This window comes from Centroberyx gerrardi, chromosome 22 (genome assembly GCF_048128805.1).
Source record: "Centroberyx gerrardi isolate f3 chromosome 22, fCenGer3.hap1.cur.20231027, whole genome shotgun sequence".
Classification (NCBI taxonomy): domain Eukaryota; kingdom Metazoa; phylum Chordata; class Actinopteri; order Beryciformes; family Berycidae; genus Centroberyx; species Centroberyx gerrardi.
This window is the reverse complement of record NC_136018.1, coordinates 9,026,086-9,052,193: the sequence shown is the minus strand read 5'-3', so window position 1 is coordinate 9,052,193 and position 26,108 is coordinate 9,026,086. Positions and strand designations below refer to the sequence as shown.

The 26,108-nt window shown below is 41.7% G+C and overlaps 1 protein-coding gene across 2 annotated transcripts in view; it reads left to right on the top strand.

Annotated features, from left to right (window-relative positions):
• Nucleotides 1-21,954, top strand: part of ube3c (ubiquitin protein ligase E3C) — a 32,252-nt gene extending 10,298 nt beyond the window's left edge. Inside the window, exons 12-24 of one of the 2 annotated variants that reach the window (XM_071899304.2) lie at nucleotides 1,502-1,588; nucleotides 1,747-1,904; nucleotides 2,279-2,490; nucleotides 5,148-5,252; nucleotides 6,434-6,521; nucleotides 9,385-9,482; nucleotides 10,736-10,868; nucleotides 13,014-13,261; nucleotides 16,330-16,542; nucleotides 18,178-18,366; nucleotides 18,459-18,525; nucleotides 18,867-18,997; nucleotides 20,737-21,954. In XM_071899304.2, coding sequence (XP_071755405.1) covers nucleotides 1,502-1,588; nucleotides 1,747-1,904; nucleotides 2,279-2,490; nucleotides 5,148-5,252; nucleotides 6,434-6,521; nucleotides 9,385-9,482; nucleotides 10,736-10,868; nucleotides 13,014-13,261; nucleotides 16,330-16,542; nucleotides 18,178-18,366; nucleotides 18,459-18,525; nucleotides 18,867-18,997; nucleotides 20,737-20,907 — 1,900 coding nt within the window. In that variant the 3' untranslated portion in view covers nucleotides 20,908-21,954. Of the gene's footprint in view, nucleotides 1-1,501; nucleotides 1,589-1,746; nucleotides 1,905-2,278; nucleotides 2,506-5,147; nucleotides 5,253-6,433; nucleotides 6,522-9,384; nucleotides 9,483-10,735; nucleotides 10,869-13,013; nucleotides 13,262-16,329; nucleotides 16,543-18,177; nucleotides 18,367-18,458; nucleotides 18,526-18,866; nucleotides 18,998-20,736 lie in introns of both variants that reach the window. The other variant, XM_071899303.2, reaches the window with a different exon arrangement.
• Nucleotides 21,955-26,108: the final 4,154 nt, after the last annotated feature.

Genomic DNA, 26,108 nt, shown 5'->3' with positions numbered 1-26,108 from the left:
TTTTAACACAGGAGTCTGCAAAACGAATCTGTATTTAGGTGGAAGCGGGATGCCTCGCTTAGTATTTTCTTGATGGTGTCAAATATGACCTGAGCACGGCTGCTTATTTTCTGCTGAACAGAGATTCTTTCGTTCCTGCAAAATGAAATGATCTGGGTGTGATTCATCAAGCTGCTTAGCGTGCACACACACATGCACACGCAACCCCTTTTGATGTCTTGACTTTGTTTATTAGTGGTTCATTCCATGATTGAAATGGGGGTTCGGGTTCTCGCAGGCCGTAAATCACCATGTCAGCTGGCATTTAGTGCTTTGTTTCCCATTTCAATCAAACACCCGCACCACTTGTTAAGAGCCCACAGCACTATTCCCCGCTGCTCTCCTGAGTCTTGTAGTACTGACAGATGGCGTGGGCTCGGCACAAACCATTTCTCAAGCCGTATTGAGGGTCGTCTGCCACTCTCTGCTCCTTAAGCTCATTTCCATTTTGGGTCTTTTGAATGAGTTTGGCTACTCAGCGGTATATTGAATGGCAGAACGGGGATTTGGGCATTGACATTGAGATGAGAATATATTCAGCCGATATGAGATTTCCCTTTTTTCCCCACTCCACTCCCACCTCTCTTTATCTCTTGCTTAGCTCTTTTTTTCTCTGTTGACCTTTACTCCTCTCTTCTGCTGTGAATACAAGGAGATGCCCTGTTAAAGGCAGGCATCCTTATAGGTGCCAATACTGTCACTCTTCAGACAAGGGCCCATTATATGCAGGGGCACTTTATTTCGCCTTTTAGCTTACTTACCACATTATTGTCACCTGTTCTTAACCCTCTGTGTGAAAAGGCACGCAATCTAGGAGTATACACAAACACACACACTTGAACAAAGAGCAGCTTCACACCTTGGTGCCACAGCCCGTTGAGTACGGAGCGAGTATTGAGAGGTATGCGGGCCCTCCTCGGTGTTATCATGTAATTCACTGTGAGTGTGGAAGCTCGCTGGCGCTGCGGGGTCACAGCGAAGGCCGGGCCTCCCCTCCTCCTCCGTCCTCCATTGTCTCACTGCCTGGCCATTAAGTTAAATGGGGCTCCAGCAGGAAGCCAGAGGGCTGTTTATGACCCGGGCTGGGTACCCTCGCCAGCAACTAGTTTACTAATGGAAGGTGCCTCGCCTAAATAAAGCTTAATGGCTCATTTAATCTTTTTTTTTCGGCCCGCACAAGGTATAAAAGGGGAGAGACAGGCCAAGAAAATTCTATGGGGGAAATGCTGGTTAAAAGTGTTTTTTTATTTTTTTCCCCCCTTTTACGTGTGTCCTCTGGTTAAGTGGGCAAAGTTAACAATCCTGGCACAGAGGACAGCTAGGCAGAAAGTAATTTTATTATTCTACACACTGATTGTGTCATCTGATTGAATTAGCTCTTTAATTCATCTCTTGATGGCGCCTGTATTGGTTATCAAAATAAATGTTTAAACTTTTATTTTTCCCATTTTGTTCTTTCCAGACTTTTGTACAGTTTAGCTTTCAATGCACGTTTCCTGAGGCATCTGTGGCACCTGATAACTTCCATGACGACTAAAATGATCACTGGGTGAGTTCTTCTGTCTGTGTGTGTGTGTGTGTGTGTGTGTGTGTGTGCGAGCGTATACTAGTATGCATGTGTGCTTGTGTGCAGTTGATGTTTATCTCTGCTTGTGTACATACAGTGCCTCCTACTTAACCTCCTCCTCTCTGTGTCTGCTCCCTCAGCTCCATGGTTCCCCTGCTGCAGCTGATCTCACGAGGGTCTCCCCTGTCGCTGGAGGACTCCAACCGCATCATCCCCCTCTTCTATCTTTTCAGCTCTCTCTTCAGCCACTCGCTTATCTCCGTGCACGACAGCGAGTTCTTTGGCCACGAAATGGAAGGTAGCAGATTTAGTCATCAGTTTCACTGGAGTCATTTAATTATCATTGCCTTACACCTTTTAGTTTTCCGTGTAAGTTGTCTGATTATATGCTCACGTACTGTTGACTTTTTAGATTTTGGTGAAAGTGAAAAGTTGATCTGAAATGTCCTTTAGCTATTATTGGTGTTGCCTAGAAATTTGACCTACATTCCAGCAGGGGAAACTCATATTATTCCTCCGTTTTACTACATGTTAGACAAGACCTACATAGCTATAGGATACGAACATCTGTGATCATTCTTCTTGTGGTTGGCAATGGCATGTTGTCCTGCCACTATGTAGCTGTAAAAATCTATCAATACAAAGACATGAATACATTCTGGCTCTCGGCAGGCCAGCCTCAGTCGTCCATGATGCCCTTCACGCTGCTAGAGCTGGTGACTCTGTCTCGCTGTCTGAGGGACGCATGCCTGGGCATCATCAAGCTGGCCTACCCCGAGACCAAGACGGAGCACCGAGAGGAGTACATGGCTGCCTTCCGCAGCGTGGGCGTCAAGACAAACACTGAGGTTCAGCTGCGCATCCAGGCCGAACAGAAACGCTGGGTACAGCTCTTCAAGGTAGGATATATAAAGCTGAAAGTGTCCCAGTTTTCTCCCCCCACCTGCGACAGAGATGTGATGTTTTCTAATCAGTGCACACAGCCGCATGGAGTCTGATTTTATGGTACAAAATCAGATCCCAAGGTGTGCAACCTACAGACAATTCGTATTTGAACACTCAAATTGGAATTTGCCAGTGTTACCATGACAATAAGTAAATCATGCGGCGTTCATTTGAGATGATAGTCATAGTTTTGGCAGACAACGAGACACAACAAAGAAAGCAAAATAGCTAACTTAATTGGTATTTAGAGAGACACCTTAAGTCAGGCCATGCATGAGCAGTCATCCAAAAATCAGTAGCAATTTGGAATTGAGCATGAAGGCCTGCGGGGTGAACGTAGACTAACTCAACACGGCAGCTCTATTGACACAAGTTGTCTAATTGAGGCTTTTATGTACAAATGAAACTGAATGCTAAAGTAGTAGCTCCATCTCTGCCGAGTTCTCTGCAGAATTGCTTGTTTACAGTTATCGTAGGTGTGTTTCATTGTTTTCCTTTGATACTTAAGAGCGTACTTAAGAGCATTAGCCATATGTGACGCAGTAACAGTAGGCTTAATTGTTGTGAAGCCTCTCTGTGCAATGAAGCGTATCGACCTAGTGTTTGTATTTGTGAGGGGAAATCAAGCATCTATGCATGAACAGGCAAAGACAAGGCAGAGAGCAGCCATGGAGGTCATCCATTGGTTATTTACCCAGAGGAAATGAGGCAGATAACAACGTTAACTTCGTTCTCCTTAGCTCTTTTTCTCATTCCACGGCTCCCTCTCTTTTATCCTCTCTCCTCCTTTCCTCCATTCTCTATCAAGGAAACGGTAATTAAGCGACTTTGTTCCTGGCTGTTAGTCTTTGACAGAGGGATTTGAAAGCGAACACTGGTGTTGCGTGAAAGGTGGCAAATACGCGAAGAGCACGTCAGGAATTTTCATAAAAGATCTGCTCAAAGGCCTCTTGTCAGCTAAAACGACCCATTAAAGAAGTGGGGAGCAGGGGAAATGCATTTTCCAAATTGAACGGTGGGATTTACAGTCGGTTTAACGCCGCTGACCCCTAACACGCTAATGTTTGGTTCGTGTCATCAGCCGTCCCTCCCCATCTTTTATCACCTCCATTGTCGAGCTATCTATTTAATTGAAAGAAGTTAATTGAATGAAAATGATCAACTAAGCTTGTATTAATATTGCTAATGGAACTTTCTTCTTGGCCATGTTTGGAGAGCGATGTCACGCCGGAGTTTGGGAAAGGCCCATTAAGGCTTGCACTTAACCCGATGGGCTAATTAAGGAATGCTTATTCATTCCCCGAGTCAGGGGGTAGGCTCGCTCCAAACCCATCGCCACGCGCCTTTTACAGCATTTTGCACTTGCCATTATTGCAGACTCCGGTCGCCTCCCATGATTGCCCATGATTGATTGTCTCCCTATGAAAATGATGTGCTTTAGAAAAGAACATTTCGATTGAAACAATCTACCCTGGTTATTATATGGAAATGGACTGGCTGTAACTGGCATGGCAGACAGAACAGCTTCCTTAGCTAATCCTCATGAAATGACATGCATGAGGTTATAGAGAGGATGACTGGGAGCAACTAGTCATAGCAGCAGCAGAGCCTTTTATTGGCAGGCATAATGCTGGGCGGCAGGAACCTAGAGGTTCGCCAAGCAGACTGGAAGGTCATCAGTCCGAATCCTGGACCAGGTGCAAAAATCTGGGTGGTAAAATAAATTTTCAAGCTAAACTGTTAGAATAATAATCATCTAGCTAACCGGTAGTCATGGTCTGTCTACATACCATCTTCTCATGTGAGTTTTACCAATGCAGTTGCTTTTTCATGGCTCAAAAATGCACTGCACAGACCGGATGAAGTTGTCTATGAACAGACTTGGGCAAAAATAATTCCTGTTTGTAGGGCATGCATTGCCCTTGATTATATCAGAAGTGGGAATTTTTGTTTAGGCTTTTAAAATGTATGCAAGAAAAAATAGGTTCAGACAAAAAGAAAACTGAACGCTGGAGAGTACAGATGCTCAGTGTAGCCGATGTCGGTGGTTGTCTGTTCATAAACTCGCATAGCGGTTTGGATGCTATAAAGTGAAAATGTTACATCAAAGTGAAATATCGCCTTAAGCATAAGCCCTCTGCAGGCCAGGCGAGAACCACAGTGCTTTGAACCAATGGTGCTGTGTCTTTTGCAGGCTCTGTCCTATGGCTGATGTCAGCAGACCTCCCCAGTAATTAACAGGGCTGGACATTGAGGGACGGTGCAAGTCGTTTTTCTTTTATACTCCCCATAAATGGCGCACTAATGGCTAAATTCTCAAATTGCTTTTTTTTTTTCTTTTTTTCTTTTTTTTTTTTTAAGAGAAAGCACATCATCTTGTTGAACAGCCTGTACATGAGAAGCCTCTCTCTTTATCCGTCTTGTTTGTATTCTCCACTCTGAAATGTACTTGAAACAAACAGTATGCAGTGTGCTATTTTATCATCGACTGAACAATTCCCAGAGTCAGTGTTGTTAATGTGATGTGTGTGTATGTGTGTGTGTGTGTGTGTGTGTGTGTGTGTGTGTGTGTGTGTGTGTTTGATCTACTACCTAGGTCATCACTAACTTGGTGAAGATGGTGAAGGCTCGTGACATCAGACGGCCCTTCTGTCCGGCAGGTCACTGGCTGTCTCAGGAGGTCAACATCCGAGCAGATAAGGTGCCGTATTGTCATCACAGCTCAAATTTTACCCTTAAAGTGCAGTAAAAGTTACCAGTGTGTCAGTGTGTACCTTTTACATGCGCCCTGATAATCTGATTTTAATCTGATTAAGGTGAAAAATCAACTGTAGCAAATGTCTTGGAAACACAGTAACTCTGATTATCTTTGATTAAATAACCTGATTATCACAACTAGATTGCTGCTCAGTCGTAGGATTTATTATTTCGGCTCATTGCTCCATTCTCCCGTTTTTAAAATTGCACTGATTGGCCTAAGGGGGGGTGCTACAATGTTTGTTTACTTATAATATCTAATATATTATAAGTATCTAATATCTCGAATGCTTCTGATCGGCTTTCATGATAATAATGATATATTATAAGTATCTAATATCTCAAATGCTTCTGATCGGCTTTCATGATAATAATGATATATTATAAGTATCTAATATCTCAAATGCTTCTGATCGGCTTTCACAAAACTGAAAATGTCATTGCTCTGTTCCAAAATTTTCAAAATTAAACTTTTGCTCATTAAGGGGGGCGCTACAGGGATTGTTTAATTGTCTGTACGTCACACACAATGTATTGGATGTTGCTGATTGGATTTTGACAAAATTTAGGGAAATGATGCGTCTTATTGCGCTGTTTTGTCATTTTCAAAATTGCACTGATTGGCCTAAGGGGGGCGCCACAGTGTTTGTTTAATTGTCTGTACATCAATCATGAAATATGAGGTAACATTTTCTACTTATTGCCCCACTACAACTCTGCACCATTCGTGGGGGACGACAGGTTTACTGTTCAGTTGTTTTTCTGACGTTGAGATGGTAGTGAGCTGGACCTTGTGTCACTTCCTTCTCTGTGTAAACTAATGTTAATGTAGAGAAATTGTGTATTTTTGTGTTTTTTTTAACCATGTAAACGCTTTAATCAAAAGTTCACCTTATTCTGGTCGTTCACAGTGACGGGAGTATTGTGTGCGTGTAATTGTACCTAGTGTCATGGAGTCTACATTGTCGCTTTGAATGAAGCAAACGTGAAATAGTGAATTGCTGTACAGTGCTACAAATCTGCCTCTAAGACCCACCTGCAGAAATGTGTATGTGTGTCGATGGACAACAGAGGTGAAGGATGTTTGAGGAGTTAAGCTGACCTGTCGGCCTCTTGCCTCTCCAGGTTACCCAGCTGTACGTCCCGTCTGCAAGACATGTGTGGAGAACACGGAGGATGGGGCGCATTGGGCCACTTCAGTCAACACTCGATGGTAGAGTAATCTGTTTAATGGTTTCTGTAATGACAAAACCCCTTACATTTAAAAAGTAATTACTTAAAAATAGGTGACTGAATTGCATTTCCTTACTGGGATGGAAGGCTTTCAGTAGTATAATGTTAGTTTACAATCAAAGCTGCTCAACTGTGTTTTTATTGTGTAAATCTAATCTAATTTATCGAAGGTGGAATAAGATGGGAACACATTTGTATAGAATAGTTTTACCAGACACGAAGATTAACAATGACATGGGACTTGCCTTTGAAAGTTGATTAAATATCTGTGGAATTGTCATGATGGGAGCAAAAATGGAGTGAGAACTATTCCAAAGCCAATCCAAGACTGTATCCATGATGCCATACCGATGTACAGCATAGAGCTACTGCACTGGCAATGAATGAGATTTTAGACTCATATAATGCTTGTCTCAGCTTGACGCATAGCCCAGTAAAATCATCCTAATTGCTGTCCAAAGTCACCTTCTCCATGTTTCCAATTCATTCTCTTTGGAGCTTTGCATTGGTATAATATCACAGAAGAGGGGATGGGAGGAACTCTTCTCTATCTATAGGAGTTGTAAATGATTACTAATGCAAATTTAACTGTCCTTGGCATATTTTGGTGCTGAAAGCAAATGAGATCCTCCCTAAACAAATGGTCAGAAATGGTGAGTCTTTTTTTAGATATTTTGACTAGCTTGGTGAAAATGCCTTCATAATGTGAAAATGTTCTCCAAAGTACTTCACAGCGGCAGGAAAAAAAACCCTGGAAAAAGTTATTTACCTTCCGTACTTTAACAAAGATAGAGTACCACATTTCCCTTCATTGACTCAATTAAGTGCTCGAAGGAAAAGACACTGACGCAGGCAGAGCTTCTTCTGGCTCACTTTGAGCCTCCCAGGTTCTTGTGAAGTACGGTGTGAAAACAAGCTGATAACAATGTGTGTATGATCTACCTAATGCCACTCACAGGCTGTATAGGATAAATTCAATTAGTGTGAAAGTACCTGATGAACTCAGCCACATCTGGTCTGTGTGTTTGTCTGGCCTTTTCTCATTTCCTTAAATGGACAGGCCCATGGCTGATGAATGAGCAACGTATTGACCACTCCGAAGCCATATTTCTCCTCAAAGATGGAAACCTGATGGGAAAATGCAGATCAGATTGACTAATTGAGCAGAATAATTGAGCTGCAGTGGAAGCAAAGTGAGGAGGGTGAATAGCGGTTTAGCTGTTGTGGCAGTTTTTTTTTGTTTTTTTGTAGGCTAAACAGTCTAAACCCTGAGTTTAATACAAAACAAACGTCGGCTTAATGGATATAGCTAGACAGGTGGATGGGCAGCTCACAGTTGAGTTAATTAAAAGGGTGTATTATTGTAGGATGGCGCAGGGAGGATTGAGCTGTTTTTAATGGCCTGCTTGTAAACAGCCAGCAGCAAGGTGGACCGGGTCCTAACTCGAGAGCTAAGTAGTCAGAATGGAGAGAGGTAACAGTTCTGTAATGATAGTATAGCAGAGTATAGGGTAGTGTATAGGTGAGAGGTGTTATGTGCTGAAGAGACCTGATTTCGGCAAGCATCCGCCCTGCTGAAGTGTCCTTGAGCAAGACAGTGAATTCCTACTAGCTCCAGTGTTGCCCATCTGTCGCTGACTGTGACCTCTGACCTCCCTGTAGCAAGAAAAGAGAGAATTTTCCCATAGTGATCAGATTATCATGATGAAGGCCCACTAGGACAGATAAATTATTTATTAAATGAAGCATGTTTTTTGGGATAGCGTTGCTGGATTTACGTATACTCTCACATTGGATTTCATTCAGTCCAAAACCTTCGACAGGATTTGGATAGAACTACTTTGATTGCTCAGGTGTTTAGTGTTGGCCATGAACAAAGGTTTCCCCATATTGGTATGAACAGTATTCTGTCAGGGAGAGAGAGAGAGCATAAGCACAGGGCTTTAGCCTGGTTGAACATTAACATGGCTGTTGTATCAGCTGTGGTTATGGAGGACCGACATGGGACAGGAATGTCTACACTGTCCATGTTTTTAAGACCAAACACCACAATGGAAATACGTCTTTGACTTTGTGTGCTGTGTCTGATAAACTTGAGAGGCATGTAATAGGCCTGGACAATTGTGTTTAAATCTAAATCGCAGTTTTAGTTTCCACAGTTGGTGCAGTGTATGAGTACTGCGGTGCTGAGAACCAGCAGACCAAAACCTTGGCCTAATAAATGTAAATTGCACAGATCTAAGTGTGTGGTTAATCTTTTTCACAATTAGTGCAGTGAAATATTTTTGTTCCTCTAATAATTGAAACTAAGAATCATGATTAATAATCATCATGATATCTCGCAAAATTATCAGCATAGTGCCGAAACGATTATTTTCGACAGAAAATAGGTATTTATTTTGACAGAAAATTAACAGATTATAATTTTTCATAATTGATCATTTCAGTCATTTATCAAGTAAATTTATCAAGTAAAAATACTATAATTGGCTGGTTACAGCTTCACAAATGCTAAGATTTACTTGCTTTTCTCTGTTTCACATAATTATAAAATGAATACTTTGGGGGGGTTTTGGCAAGTAAACAATTTAAAGACATCACTTTGCACTTTGATAACTTATGATCTGCATTTGTCCTTATTTTTGACATTTTTTAGACTCGGAAAAATAATAGATTAATTGATAATGAAAATAATTGTTGGTTGCAGCCTTAAATCAGGATGATCATTGTAGCCGTTAATGTGTAGCCCTAGCATGTACGTTTTTAACACATGATGAGAGAAGAACGATCGATTATTCAACAGCAGTAAGAGCTAACGTGCTGTTGTGTGTATCTGCCTGCAGTTGGCTTGGAGCCTCCGCAGCTGTCTGTGTCTGAGGAGAGACACCTGGCCATCCTCACTGAGCTTCCCTTTGTGGTTCCCTTCGAGGAGCGAGTCAAGGTACTGTACCGCTGCTCCCACACACACCTACCACACAACCTTCTCTATGGAGACCTTGTTCATTTATGCAATATTAGTATTGTCAAGGACCTCGCAATATGATTCAGTTTCATTACTTTGGGTTACAATACGATATGATGTGATGCTTCACATAGTATCCATATTGTACACAGTATATATGACAGAAATTTGCTATGTATTGATAAAAACTATACAGTGTATCTTTTTAATATTGTGACGCATGATTATGTGCATTATTGATTTGGATTAGGGGTCAAATTGGGGTAAAAATGAATTTAATATTTCCATTCCTCTTATTAAAATTAAATGTAAACAGTGCACACTTCTGGGTGCAGCAGTGAACTGAAATAATGTGTAACACAAACATACACATTGTAAATGCACAACTCTGTGAGCTGACCTCAAAGCACGCACAGTAGTAAATGGGCTCAGTTCCATCAGGATTATCCGCAGGCTGTTGGGAAAACATCCGACTGGTGTCTAGTCAGGTGTGTGTGTGTGTGTGTGTGTGTGTGTGTGTACATTTATTATGTTACCACAGTATTTTAATACCGTCTGGCAAAGCTTACAGATAACGTCCCGGTTATTGAGCCCATTTTGCTCCTTTTTGTTTTTGACTCTGAAACGTGTCCAGACACCTGCCTTGAGATTAGCTGGCGCTGCTTAGTGATGCCTTACTATTGAATAGACGTAGTTTGGTCACGTGGGGCCTCCGTACTTCTCAAAACGGCAGTGAGGTGATTGCTAGAGGAGCAGAGGTCTTGAAAAAAAAAATGAAATTAAAAAACAAAATCTGCTCTTCTAAATAACAGGTGTATCTCTATCTGGATGTGCAGAATTAGTGTATTGATTTGGTTTTTGGGATTTTTTTTTTTCTTTCTCTCTACCCAGTTTCTTTGAATGTAGAAACTGCATATCAAAGTCAGAATATTGTATGCAGAATCTAGTAATCGCCACTATTTAATTCACCATGCCTCAGACCTTTGTCGCATGTCATCCTCTCTCTGTCGCAATCTTTCCCGTCTCTCTTCACTGTCAACTATTAAATAAAGGCACAAACGGCCAAAATATAATCTTTAAAAAACAGACAGATCCAAGTCACAGAATAGGATGAAAGGAATAAAATGTAACACACGGTTAGAATAAAAAATAAAAAAAAAGAGAGATAACTGAAAGGATTTCCTCTGTGGTTTGTCAGTGACTCTGAAAGTGGGCTTCCATCTGTCCTGTAGATCTTCCAGAGGTTGATCTATGCAGACAAACGGGACGTGCAGGGGGACGGGCCGTTCCCTGACGGCATCAATGTCACCATTAGACGCAACTACATCTACGAGGACGCCTACGACAAGCTCTCCCCAGAAAACGGTACTTGCATCAGTTTACAAAAAGCCACTATTCAACTGTGCATAATGATTTTTTGGTGTTTAGATTTGGAGTAAATATGTGGAAGCAGCCTAAATCATGTTGGCAGGAGAATGTGCTGTAGTGGCATTGTTATTTCCTGCTTATATTCTCTGGACCAAAAGTATGAAAGGAGAAGGAAGCATGGTTTTGTAGTGAATGTTAAGACTGTTACTGCAACTCTTATTGTGCTCTATAAAATCAGGATATTGAGGTTCAAGGTTCCAGTTAGCATTAAAGATGAAGGTTAGCTCTCTCCTTGTGCAGAGTATTGAATTTCGGTAAAGCATAATTGTGGTCCCGATTATTATAATGGATCACATAAAAGCGGAATCAATTATTTTAAGTCACCTCTTTTGTGTTTGAATTTGAAAGGGCACTTCTGTGGGGGCAATCTGATTAAAAAGAGTAGTAGGAGACCTGATCTGCTTGGCTGAAGACATGATCTATATCATTTATGTGTCTATAAGTTATAGCTGACTTGATTTATCGCCATACATTAATTATACTGAAACATGACCTCTTATGTAGTTTGATTTGAATATTCTGCAGGTCAAGGAAATGCTTTTTCCAAGATGTGTCTGTTGCAAAAACAATACAGGTATACATGTAGATATTGCTGATATAGGCTGGATATTGTTTCAAGTTTTATATGTTCTAAATAATCAAATCATTAATTGAAAAGTTTGTTCTTGGGTAATGTTGTGTAAGTTTGCTGTAGTTTATTTAGAACAGGAAATACAGAAATGGAAAAAACGTTAAATATAAAGGAATATATAATGGAGAAGTAGAAGATACTATAGAGGGCTTGTGAGTGAACCTTCCCTGAAGAAGTGAATATAAATGGTGTCAACAAATTAATATATAATAGAAAAAAAAACAGTACAATTTTGAGGCAGTGTTTGTAAAAAGAAAAATTTGAGAAAATGAGAAAACTACCCTAATACAAAAAATACATTACATTTTTTTTATTTGAAATAAAATAATATATCAAGTGCTATGCTGATTGAGCACATATTTTTGACACCTTTCTTAAAAATGAGATGTAGATATTTGTGTTTAGTCTGATAGTCTGTAGTATTCCTCAGGTCCACGATGGCAGAAATTTGACCTTGGCTGCTTCTGAAAAAACCAACATGAAGGTTGAAGCTGGTCTAGTGGAATAGCTATGAATCTGGTGATTGGAGTTGAATCGAATGTTTAAGTTTATTGTTTAAGTTTATGTGAGTGCTGGCAAAAATCTTAATATGCATATCAATTAAAACTAACTGTATGGGTGCTCACCCACATGGCACCAGTTACATAGCACATTCATGTAGTTTTATGTCAGCTTTCATTCATTTTTTATTTAATATGAAAGAGGTTTGTGAACTAGCAGCTTGAGCAAAATTAGTAAGTAAAACTCCTCCTGGCAATTGCCATTTTTAACTGAAAACCATGCGTTGGGGTTAACCTTGAATATTCACTATGAAAAGTTGGTAGATGGCGACATAAGATCAATTACATGATTACGCATTAACAAGGTGAATGTTAGAGACAAATAGCAGGTGCAGCAGCATACTTGGCAAACAGATTTTGCCGGACCATCAATACATAACTTTTTGTTAGAATTCAGGGGTCTGTTGATACAACCTGAGATTATATTTCTCAGGACGTCACAGGGATTTTCAAGATGTCAGATTTAGAAGAGGAATTTAGGTTAAAATGTAGGATGAACCTGAGGAGGTTATGTTGTTCACACAAGGACAACCCACGGCAAAATCTGATTTGTAGGGGGGTGTCAGTGTGTGTTGGATTATAACATTAGAAACTGGACTGAAACCACTGACCATTAGAAACTAAAGATACTCTCAGCCTGGCTGAACAGGTTTCCATGCCACAAATTACTGTAAAATAAATGCGAAATAAAGAAAGGAAATCAATGAGATCATCGTAATGTTTGGGCGGGCTGTTTGCCACATTTATCAGAAGATTGAGTGAAGATAGATTCACAGTTTGCTGTGGCCATGAACTTTATTGACCAATAAAAGCACCATCTGTCGTTCCTCCCTGTGTTCTTTTATCCATCACTTCATAAATTCTTCCTCATGCCCTGCGTCCTTATTTTAGAACCGGACCTGAAGAAAAGGATTCGAGTGCATCTGCTGAACGCTCACGGTCTGGACGAGGCGGGCATCGACGGCGGCGGAATCTTTCGGGAGTTCCTCAACGAGCTGCTCAAGTCGGGCTTCAATCCCAACCAGGGCTTCTTCAAGACCACCAACGAGGGCCTGCTCTACCCCAGCCCGACTGCGGAGATGCTGGTTGGAGACTCCTTCGCCAGGCACTACTACTTCCTAGGCAGGATCCTAGGAAAGGTGAGGCTCCAAAGTCTACAAAGATACTGTATTGATCCCTGTAGGGAAATATTCTTTCCCCTTGCCCCCCACCAGGAAGGTTAGAACACTGGGCCGACTACAGAACAGCACCCATGAAGCTGGTAGGGATTTGGTGTCTTGTCCAAGGATACATGAGCAGGGAGGGTGCTTGCTGTCACTTAAACCCCGGTCCTCCAGCTGAAGGACAGTCTTAAAAACCCCCAAAACAAGAGGGAAAGTCTATGAGGACTAATTTAGGTTTTTGTTCATTTTGAGGTAGCGAACATAGAGGACCAAAAGGAATCGAGAGACTTGTAAGATTTAGTCAGACTGCCTTGATGTGATGATCAATACGTCAATTGGGATCAATCCATGTCTGCAGTGTTTTTGCGTAGCCACCAGTGCATAACAGTCAATGTCAAGGTTTCCCTCTGACAGCGTAAATTTAAATTTAGTGGTTGGCTGTCCTTTACAAAAAGCAAGAGGAATTTGGTGGTTGTTCAAGAAACTGACAATGTTTAGTGAAATTGCAGGGCATTTGTTTCTTTAAAAAAACATGATAAGGATTGCAAAGACAAAGAGCCTGAACCTGGAGCTTGTACAAGGTTTAGTTTTGTTAATTAGCCCTGTGCGTAATCTGTTGATGGCATTGTTTTTGTGTCCCCTCCTTCCTTGATGGCACTATTTATTAGAGCCTAATGTTTCTAAATCATCCTTAATGCATGCGGTGGTGATTGTTTATCAAGATGCCTTCCTGGTGGGGGGTCATCTCAACCGGAGAAGAATTACCTCATGACAAGCGGTCGCCTCTCAATTAGGGCTTCCATTAGCCGATGATTCCTGCCTCTTGTTTGTGTAGTGATTGCATTTGGCTGGCGCTAAATCAGTGAGCCCACGCAGACAGGACATAAATAAGCGTTCAAAGCATGTGGTAATAGCATTTTGATCTGTTTTACAGTCAGGAACATCTAAGTCTCTCTCGCTCGGCCTGAGATGGTCCGCTCCACTTATCAGAGCACCGTAACTCCTCCTCCTCCTCCTTCTCTTCTTCGTCTCTGTATTCTCTCCATAGTGAGAAATGACCAGTCAGCGGCTACAAGCTGTCCGCCCCCCGCTCCCTCCGCTGTGCTCTCCACAGCTAATGGTTCAGGCAATTAGGCGGGGGGAAATTAATTTGAATTTGACTTTCAATTAACCCTACCTTAAGTTCCTCTTTCTCCATAAATATGGACGTTTGAGTGGCCATTTGAGAGGTGTATTGATATTTGTTTAGTGCCGTTATTGCCTGGATAAAAGGCAACCGGTTATATAGATTGGGATTGCATCACCGGTGCTGCGATGTGCGCAGTCCACATTGCGACTCAAGGGACAAGGGAGATTAATATTGTTAATTAATGTCCGAGGCGTGCCATTGTTGTGGGGGTGATGTATTACAGGCAGGAGTGGCTTGTCTAGGGTACTCACTGAAATGGGATTGAACATCAGAATAGAGGCCGGTCATCATCCTTCTTCCTCACTTGTCCACCCAGCTGACAAGCAGAAAGATTTAAGCCACAAATGGGGGCAACATGAAAACATGTTTCTTTTCCTTCTGCGGTTCTACCCTTCAGACCTAAGGAGTAAAAACTGCATTTTTCCCCTGATGGCAGGTTTTTACATACATTGTTCTGTCAAAATCATATTTCTCGTCATGTAGTGTGACCTGTAGAAGACAGCTCCCTTCTCTTTGTGCCTCATCCATCTCTCATTAGCACAAAACCTCCAACCTCATCAACAGCGCCCCTTCCTCTGCTTAAACTCTGAGGGTGACGAAAGTGTGATGTGGCTGCAGGCTGCACCCTCCTCCCTCCTTATCCACCACACTGCTGCACTGTCTTTACTCATTGATCTCCGGCGACTGATAGTTCGCTTTAGAGGTGTGTGGGGTTGGCGCTGATTGATAGTGATGCGTTTGAAAGGCATTATAATTTTATTGATTCTTAATGTTGTAAATTAAGGAATTTATTTGGCAGCTAACAGAATGCACCTGCAATGTTGTTGGCATTTATTCTACCTGATGGTGCCGCGATCTGCTTTAATTGCGTTGCCACTGCACTCACTTATATTAAAAGGCCCGGGCCATTATAATTAATTCTTTCCAGCCCAAGTCATTTTGGCACAATTTCTGGCAATAAACACTCATAAATAAAGTAAGTGGCGTTGAAAAAAATAAGGCTACAGGTTTTTTCCATATACTTATTGCTGCCTCTTCCCGGCACAAGTGTTATTGATAGGTTTCAAGGGGCCACACTGCGCATATGGTCTGAAACGAGGGCCGGCCACGAGAGAAATGCTAAGTGGATTATTTTGCATAAAAAATAGACAGTGTTTGAAGTTGTGCAATTAACCTGTGTTTAGAAAATAGCTGTGATTTATGCTTGCGTGTGTGTTTAAGATGCATGCATTATGGAAATCCTCTAGATTTATAATCCATTTAGCTGATGTGGTCAGGGTTTTTAGCGCTATCATTTATAAAGACCTGTATATTTTAATGCCTCCAACGGGCTCTTTTTCGGACTATTCCAGTACATTAGCTTTGGGTTTTATGAGTCACCTGCCCGGCTGTGGTTCTTAATGGCATTTCAGGTCAAGGTGAGAATTGGCATTTATAAAGTTTGAGGCGGGTGAAGTAGAGGCCTGTGTGTTTTAGATAGATTGGCCCTTGTGTTCTATGTTTTGCTCTCGCTCACTCTGATGTGACCATACTTAATATCTTATCACTTAATTCTTTGATATAAGAGTAGTAGTGCAAGTTTAATTTTGTGTAATGCATGTTGTAATCAGATCTTTGAATATGTACTTAGCAATATTATGTTTGCACTTAATGCAGGCTGCAGTCCATTTAGTTATCTAGGTTATATAATCATGATATTTTCTTCTACCTGGTGAAACCCTAGCAATAAACAATCCCTACATTTTATGCTCATGCCAATGTTTTGACATTTTGTGGGTGAATTTACAAGAATGGACACTATTCCTTGTTTTTTCTCTTGCAGTTCTTCTTTAGTTAATCTCTTTTTTGTCCACAGGCGCTGTATGAGAACATGCTGGTGGAGCTCCCATTTGCCAGTTTCTTCCTGTCCAAACTTCTGGGAACCAGCGCTGATGTGGACATCCACCATCTGGCCTCGCTGGACCCCGAGATGTACCGCAACCTTCTGTTCCTCAAGAGCTACGAGGACGATGTGGAGGAGCTGGGCCTCAACTTCACAGTCGTCAACAACGACCTGGGAGAGGCCCAGGTGACTGGGGCGGGGGACGGGGTGGGACGGGGCTAGATAAATGATTCACATGTCTTTTCTTCCATCTCTGAGTCTATTTCTATTCCTGGTCAGTACCCCCCATTCAGCCGCCTCTCCTTCCTCCTGTTTGGTTCTTCTTTGTGGCGTTAATAATTCATTTCCCCCATGATGTACCAGTTTTCAGCACTGAGAGAGATAAAGCACGTTGCCGCTGTCGCCCTAAGCCCTGCTGCAGTGCAGGAACACAGCAGCTCTGTTGACCATTCCACCTGCCTGGCCTCCAGAAATTATCTCAGAACACGCCTGACAGAAGCAACTGGCTGCTCTTAAGCACGTCCGCTCCAAAGCTCAAGGCTGCGGAGACGAGACACCACCCCCACACTGAGTCACCTGGGCCTGGACCTGCACTCTACCCGCAGCCCCTGTTTGCTCAGGGCCTAACACCTCTTATTAGCTCTTCTTCAAACAAGACCTGAAATGGTCGAGTTACAATGTGGCCCTCCTGGTCGCAAATAGGGCATCGCAAACACGATAGGGAAAACAATTTGTGAAAGATTAGGCACACACCCGGGAGCAGTTTGCCCTGCATTTGCCCTCGGGAGATAGCCAAAGCAAGCAAGATAACGACAGTAATTCTTTTACATTAGCACATAATCAGAATCCAGTGAAAAAAGGAAAAAACAAAAAAAAACAGAAAATGATTACCTGTCAGTGAAGCACTACTCTACCTGGGTTCTACTGGGTTGTAACTAGTAGATGCTATAATTTATTCATATACCAGGCTCTGTGAACGGAGATGAGCACATCTGATCCAGTGCTAAATGCTCTAAAGCTAATGAAACAAGAGAACTCGGGGCCAAATTGTAATGGACCATATGTTCATGTGGCATGCTATATTCAGAGACACTGAAACTTGCCCACCAAAACACACACACATACACATACATATACATAGAGCTTTGGAAGGATCAGACTGGGGGAAAATATTTTTCGCCTTTCTGTGATTTCATTAAATCTAGCTGGCACAATAAAAGCATTTACATTGTTTCTTGGACATCTGCCATTCAAGCAAACACCAAGTATAAAACATTTTAGTTACAATATGGTGTTGAATTTTGGGATATAATTCCAACCACATTGATTTACATTTGTTTTGCATTTTGCAAAAATGGTATCACTTTTTTTAACTGACATTCACTTCATAAGCACCATGAACTTAATTATGTAAAGAGTGACTTGAGAGTGACATGCCTTAAATCTCATTTACCTAGTGCGTTGGGTAAATTTGAGGTTGTGAAGGTCTGAAAGGTCTTGAAAAGTATGGAGAATGAAGTTGATGATTTCCAGGACTTGAAAAGTTAAGAAAATGCACAAGATGTATCAGAGTTTGGTTTAAATAAAGTATTCAGTCCAACAGCAATGTCACATAGTGATATTTGTTATTGTGAATACTAATTTTCAGTTATAGAGCGTTATGGCCTAGTTAATAGTCATATTACCCAGCTACTATCAGTGCTACATCATATTGAACACCAACAAATGTCTTTAAATGGAGTTAAGAAATTAAGGTTTGGAAAAATCACAGAATTTTTGAACTGAAAACCTTGTAAATCGCTGCCTTTGCCTCTTCTCCAGGTGGTTGAGCTGAAGCCAGGAGGGAAGGACATTCCTGTGACCACAGCCAACCGGATAGCCTACATCCATTTGGTGGCCGACTACAGACTGAACAAACAGATCAGGCCCCACTGCCTGGCCTTCAGGCAGGGCCTGGCCACCGTGGTCAACCTCGAGTGGCTGCGCATGTTTGACCAGCAGGAGATCCAGGTATTCTGCACATGACAAGCAAATTTGCAAATCAACTTGAGGCATATTTATAACACACAGTGACTGAAAATCTATGTTTTTCCACTTAATAGGTGCTGATATCTGGGGCTCATGTGCCAATTTGTCTTGACGACCTGAAGAAGTTCACAAACTACTCAGGTAGGAGCTGATGTCGAAAATATTTGTGCTGGAGCAGCAATTTCCTGCAATGTTTGGAAACCATAACAAAGTTGCTCACTTAATTACTTGGCTTCCGCCATCACTCCCTAGAAATAAACATTGTGTTAGAGAGTTGATTTTAGTTGCTGTAATGACGCATGGTGGAATTGACATGCAGGATTTTAACTATAAATTTTCATGGTAAACAAATCGGCATCAGCATGAACTGGGAGAGGTGAGGAGTGTCATCATTGAAGTTAATAACAGATTAATAGATTCAGCGAGGGGAATGTTCATTTGTACGAGTGCAGGTTAAATAACATGACGTCCGTCTCCTCCAGGCGGCTACACAGCCACTCACCCTGTCATCCAGACCTTCTGGGAGGTGGTGGAAGGCTTCACAGACGAAGAAAAGCGCAAGCTGCTGAAGTTTGTCACCAGCTGCTCCAGACCTCCACTCCTGGGCTTCAAGGTGAGGGTTGACCAAAAGTTCAGCTTGATGCTTTTCTTTTTTTTTTCCTCTCTCTCCTTTTCTTCTCCGCTCTCCGTGCATTTACTCTGCGGAATATGTATTAGCAGTAGCCACCGGTATCGGTAAGTTTACAAAGGAATTAGACAAAGCTCACCAGAGGGGAGTGTTCTCCCTTAATGGGCTTGTAATGAAAATACCTAGACTGATAGCGCCCCTCAAATGATCATTTTCAAATTAGGCAGCGATAAGACCGGGGCAGTCTGGTGAAGCCTTATCACCACCTCCACCGCTGTTATAGTTCATGACCTTCTTCGATGGAAGAACTGCTCCTGCAGCTCTGTATGTGTGGGCTTGGTCAGAAACCTTGGCTGGATAAATATTGCCATTTCAGAACTCAGTAGCATGTTGAACTTTTGAACTTTTGCCTTCTATTTGACATGGCAGAAGGGAGTAATTTCCTGTTGAACATAGAAGAAAAGTATAGCCCTACTTCTAAACATCATCTCAACACTGCTGAATCATTATTGCTAACCTGCTATTTCTAAAATGATTTCCTAATAGGAAGCCATTTCACTTCCTCACTGACTTGATTTGTGGGACACTTAAGTAGTCCGAGATAAGAAAAAAGGCAGAAAGTGTTGCTCGGAGCCATTAGGAGTTTTATGTGCCTTACTTAGTATAACCAGAAGCTGTAATCGTCATATGATTGGTTTTACTACTCTTTATTACTGTCATTAGTTAAGAAAACTTAATTGCTGTTCCGAAGTAGAGGGAGGGAACAAAACTCTCCTTAAAATCCTCCGCAGTGCCTCCTCTAGGGGTTTGAGAGTTGCCTACCCTCCTCATTTAATGAATTTGACTTTGGCCGGTGTGTGGATGCTTCCCCCCTCCCTCCCTGTCTCTTCTCTGGGCCGGAAAGGGCGGTAATTCGCGGGGGGAGCGGCCCCTGACCTGGCCCTCAGCTTGAGCCAGCTAAGCCTTAATTAGCTGTCGTGAAACGGCCCAGGATTCATTAGAGGAGAAATAGCTCTGTCAGGAGAAGCCATTTAAAAAAGATGATGGAAACTCCCTTTTTTTCCAAAATGATAGCTCCGGTAATGACACTTTCTCAATAAGCAACGATAGTTTAATACGGTAATTGTCAGAAAAATGGGGTCATTACGGCGAAGCCCCTCAAGAGCCATTTAATCGGGCTAGTATGGCTGCTGAACCGCACACACTAACTTTAAATAGCAGCATGAAATCAGGGTAGAGGAGCTGATTCCCTGGCCTGGCTCGTGATGGAAACGGTCAGTGTCACAGTCTGCAGATGAGGTGGCCTCATCACAACGAGGCTCCATTTAAAAAATGCCAGATAGACAACATGAAATGACCATTCCTTCAGCGTCTCATCCAAGGGTCAAACTGTGGGCCAGTGTCCCACTCAGTACCTTTCAAGCACTGAGCTGATTTCCTAAATTTATACTTCAACTGTATTAGCTTAACGCTTAATGTCTGTCTTTTAACATTTATCCCCTTATGGAACTCGACATTTATTGCTTAATCGGAATTGCCTGGGACATTGTGATCATCGCTGACATGAGTTGATTCACATCTCATTTTTCTTCATATGCCCTAAGGTGGCCCCCATTCAAATTTCTCTGAGTTTTTGTCTGTTATTCTAGCCAATTTTTCATGTGCTTATTAAAGCCCCCTGAGTGAGTAGCTTAACGTGTGCGGCTGTCTGTGTGTGTGCGCAGGAGCTTTACCCGGCCTTCTGCATCCACAACGGGGGCAGCGACCTGGAGCGCCTGCCCACCGCCAGCACCTGCATGAACCTGCTGAAGCTCCCCGAGTTCTGCGACCAGCACCTGATGAGGAACAAGCTCCTGTACGCCATCGAGTCCTCCGCCGGATTCGAGCTCAGCTGAGGAGGGAGAGGGGGGGGAGAGTTCTCTGTCCCTGCATCCATGGACTCAATGCCACAGACTGGCTGGGAGAAAGACTGGTTCAGACGGAGAGAGAGAGAGAGAGAGAGGGGAGGAAAGCAATGATGCACTGACCTGCCTGATTCACTGTGTGTGTGCAAAGCCGCGGCGGAGGGAACGATCGCCCGCAGACTGAAGAAAGGGTGCAAGGATAGGGGTGCGGGAAGTCTTTTCTTTTTTTTTTTATTCTTATGGCTTTTAAGTAATTTAAATGTTTATTATTCAACTGACAAAACGCGTAAAAAGAGCAGCGATAGTTGAATCTTGCAGGACTTGTGTCATGTGCTAAAACAACACAAGGAACGAGCCGCCACAGGTTTCCGCAGCGACAGTCGCTCTTTTCTGTAACCTAACAAGAATAGCAACAACAGAGTTTTTTTTCACCAAAGATTAAGTGGCGTCATATAAAGAAGAAAAAGGCAATATAGTGACAGACGGGAGCCGGGACTGCAGGACTCTAAAGCCACCTTGTGGTGTGCCAAGGGCTGTGGAGGCGGAGATGCTGTTGTGTATAGCCACCATGTACTTTCAGGTAGAGGTCATCAAAACTCTCCTAGGTTTTTGTGATTTCTCAAATGATTCTTATTATTAGTAATAACTGTCACGTCCGATACCCATACCGTAAATGTGTACATGCCTTCGGATGGCTACATGTGTGGATATGTCAAAGCAAGTGGCCTATGTTGTTGGACTAGAACAGGAAAGTGCTATTGATTATATGATTATGAATTTGTGAATATGTATATGTTTACAACTACTCTTGTATGATTCATTTATTCAATATTTGTACAGGTTTCTTTTCTGTATCCTTTGTGTGATGAGCGAAGGCCTCATGCTTGCTAAAGTGAACAATCTATTCCCTAGTCGGTGCCCTACAGTTTGCTCTTCTGGAGCAGCGACTGCGTCACGTTGATAAGGCTTACAAATTATCAGTGTAACAACAGGGTGAAAAAGAGTGTATGGATATGAATAAACCCACTTTCTTTTGCATTTTCCTTCCATAAGTCTATTTTCTTGTTGCTTGTAATTTACAGTAATGACCGAGACATAAAACAGTGCTTTGTGGGAAAATCTTCTCCTGAGTTTTATGGCCTCTGACATATAATTAAAGAAACATCCAGTTAAGAAACACTGAGCAGAACTATTCTGGCCTTGAGATGCATTATCGGGCTGAGCACAAATTAAGATTGTGTGCGTTTGTCATAAATCTGCCTGCCCTCTGATGCAGTACAGCCCAGGAGAGATCCATCCCTCTTTGGACCGCTTCCATCCCTCCATCCTTTCCCTCCCTGCTGAAATGGCCAACTACTGCCCCCTCTCTCATTTCAAACCCCAAACCCCATGCATCCAGCGGGCCAGGGAACTCAAAGTGGTAATTGGGTCTTAAAAACCAGACTTGTCATTGAAATGAGGGATTCATCTCAATTACTATGAGATTTATTTGAGACTATTACCTTGTGATGGATTATAACTGACAAAGTTAATGCAGGCTGTTATGAATCATTCTCTGCGCGTAGTATACTTTAGCTTGCTCATAGGCCTTTTAGGGGCTAATTGAAGCTTTTAGGCTTATTTATCTTAACTGCAGAGCAAGAAAACATCAACAATCACCTGAAAGGGATGGGAGACGGGGACGTTAACTTTCCAAAAGGCCTTTCCAAAAGTGCCATGGACTCCACATGCCTATGAAGCGAGCTGTAAACTAGACGAGTGTGAACCCAACATGCAAGCAAAGCTGACAAGTTAATCTTGATCCTCTATCTGACCCTCTACTCAATGAACAAATAATGTTACAAATCACGAGAAGGCGGTGAATGGTCTTCTGGCATTCAAAGCTGCCAGGATTGCATCAAGGAGAGAAGACCTTGCGCCCTCACGCATCACGTTTTGTTATACAAGAGTGCCATCTTGCGGTCAACTGGTGGAACTACATGGGGAACATTGGGAACACTGGGATTTGCTGTATATCTGCGGGACAGTTCAACTCAGATCAGGGGTTCCTCCACATTTCGGGCCACGCACCCCCATTTGATGAATGTTTTTTCTCATGTCTCCCTTCTAATAAGAGTTTTTAGTCTTTCTATACTATAGGTGGGGTGAAAGCGGTAAGGCGCGTGAAACCTCTTGTCAAAATTCTTATACATTCTCAACTTCTAATGAATGAAATGAAATAAGAGTAAAATGAAGCTAAATTCCTGGACGTAAATCCCTAGGCTTTGGCAGATTGGTCCCAACAGAATAGAGAAGAAATGAACACCTAGACTATGTTTGAGTGTCATGACTATGGCTTTGCAAACTCAGAAAGGTTATAGGCAAATGTAGACCTACTGATTTAGTCTAATGTTTCTGCGGTTAATATTACAGTAGGCTACATTAGGATACCACTGCAGTCTGAGTGACAGTGTTGTGTTATGGGCGTAGTTATGCCTGTCTAGACACGAAGAGGGAGTAGCCCTGCCTTCCTCTCTGGGTTTTATTAACCCATGCTACTCTGTCAATTATGTTATGAGCAGCACTCTATTTTTTGCTGTTTAACAGTTTACAGTCAGTTAATATTGCTTCATTTTTGATAGCCCACCAAATTTGGCTCTCATTTTAATCGTTTGAACAATATCAGATTGTACGAAATATGATAGAATATTGATAATAATAATAATCTTTATTTGTATAGAACTTATTTAAAACTGCTTACAAAGTAATTTAACAATCAAAGAAAAGCAAACATCACACTAATAAATAAATAAAACAAGAAGGCATCACGAGGTTAAAGGATAAAAATTGAGTGTAAAAGTAAAAAAAAACAAAAAACGATATGATAAAAGACAAAACAAGTCTATAAGAATAAGCTTTAAGGAGGAGGGGGGGGGGGGTGGGGGTGTAGCCTCATCTCTATAGGTTGCATGATTATCCTTTCGTATTATCTATTGCCGTGATCCCTTTTTCCTTGGGCCCTGCTCAATGAGTCTAATTGGATATTGACCGCCCATAATGTCCCATATAATTAATAGACATCCATCATTCGCATCGGGCCCTCCTCCCTGGCACGAGCTCCAGTCGGCATTAACTGCAACAACGACCTTCCTTTTCCATTTAAAATCGATGCGAGCATAGACTGTAATTTCAGGGTCATTTCAGCTCAGACGTGTAATAGCCTATACTGTACAGCCTGGATATAGGGCTAAATTTGTTCTTTTGGTTATGATGACTTCACTGATTTTCATTTTGGATTTGTAGGTCTCTCGTGCCCTGCTAGATGTTTTAGTTGTGACTTGTAGCTTTGATTTGTAGGCGGTTTCATTGTATTTTTCAGGATAGAATATGACCTCTCATTCATAATTGCAAGCAAGCACTATCATCTGTCATGAAGGGGTTTTTTTTAGCATCTAAGTCAATAATATAGCAATAATCATAGTAGTTGTGGTACATTTGTTTGCCACAGTAGCCTATACGGCAGATGGCGTCAGAGCATTCACATTTAATCCTATAAAACGCTCAGAAAGCAGTCGACCAGCTGTCTAGTCTTAGTACCTATACATGTTGTTACAAAGTGGTGACTGGTGCTCCAGTAGGCGAAGTAATTTATTGAAATTTTGGAGAATAATCCCATCTGCAGTGACGGTTTAGCGCGCATATCTGAAATACACACGACACACACACACACACACACACACACACACACACACACACACACACACACACACACACACACACACACACACACCATAGGAACAGTAAATCAAGCCATCTATCGCTATCTCCATCGTTTATCAGTGTGAGCAGATCAGCGAAATTGCGCAACCGTTGTTCACTCAGCACGTGCTGCCTTCAGGTACCCCTTGTAAACTTCTCTACCCGGCTCAGGGTAGATGCATTGTCCTCTCTAGCGTGACATCATTTTCCGGCCCAAATAAGGGATTCCGGATCCCGCCTCCTTTCAGTCTAACGTGAACATGAATGGGGTGTAAAATAATAACTTAAAATTAACTAAACTTAACTAAAACATATTTTTGAGTTAAACTGGTATTTAGTATAATGTAGGCCTAGTTATGAAATACAACACCAGTCATACTGTCAACATTTGAGCCCAAATGTAATGTGCCAGTTCCTATTTATCTCACTAAACCATGCTCAGTTCGCCCTCCAGTGCAGCCAGCCCTCCAGTCATTTGGTAAAATTTTTTTTACCACCCAGCCTATCAGTGTGTGCACATGCCCATGAACACTCCAGCCTGTTCCTCTCGTCACCAACCAGACCCAAACCCAAACCCTCCTGCTCTCATCCGCTCATGCCCAGTCTCTTGCTTTTTTTAGTTTTTAATTTTTCTAAATCATGCAGTAGAAGCTCAAACTGGGTCCAGAATTACTCTTTAACTACATCCAACGCTAATATTGACTATTTTTGCCCTCAAGGGTTCCTCTATTATGCAATTCTGTATTTGTTGATATGGATTCTGATGGGTTTTGAAAACATTGTTGGCCATACTACAAAAAAAAAAAATGGATGTGAATATAATCCGAAAGCCACAAAATGAAGACAACACTTGAGAAGACAATTCAAGTGCTTATGATTAGAAATGTTAACAAAATGGACCTTGTGGCAAAAAAAAAAAAAAAAGGAAGCAACATAGAGATATGGAAATTATTTATTAGGAATAACCCCTTGAGATGTACCATCTCGTTTTCAAGGGGGTCCTCAACGACAAAAATACAATATAAACACAATTAGACAAAACATTTAACAAAAACAAAAAATAACAACAAGATAATTAAACGATACCAAAAGGAAAAAAAAAACATCAGGAGATCATACTCCAAGCAGAGCATGAAAGTGGATCATTCATTCATAGATTATAGAAAAGTATTAAAGTATTAATGTCAGTGAGAGCATTAAGTAATACAGTTATAAAACATAATTATAGAAGTGTTATTATGGACATGTACAACTGATCCTATAATAAGAAGACAAGGTATTTTTGAACAGGTGGAAAGATGACATGGACCGAATATTTACAGGTAGATTATTCCAATCAGAGGGAGCTTTAAACATAAAGGCTTTCTTAGCTATTGACTTAGAGACTGCAGGAACAGAAAAAAAGAGCTGTATAGAGTGTCTCAATTGATAATTAGAGGAGAAAGGTACCATAA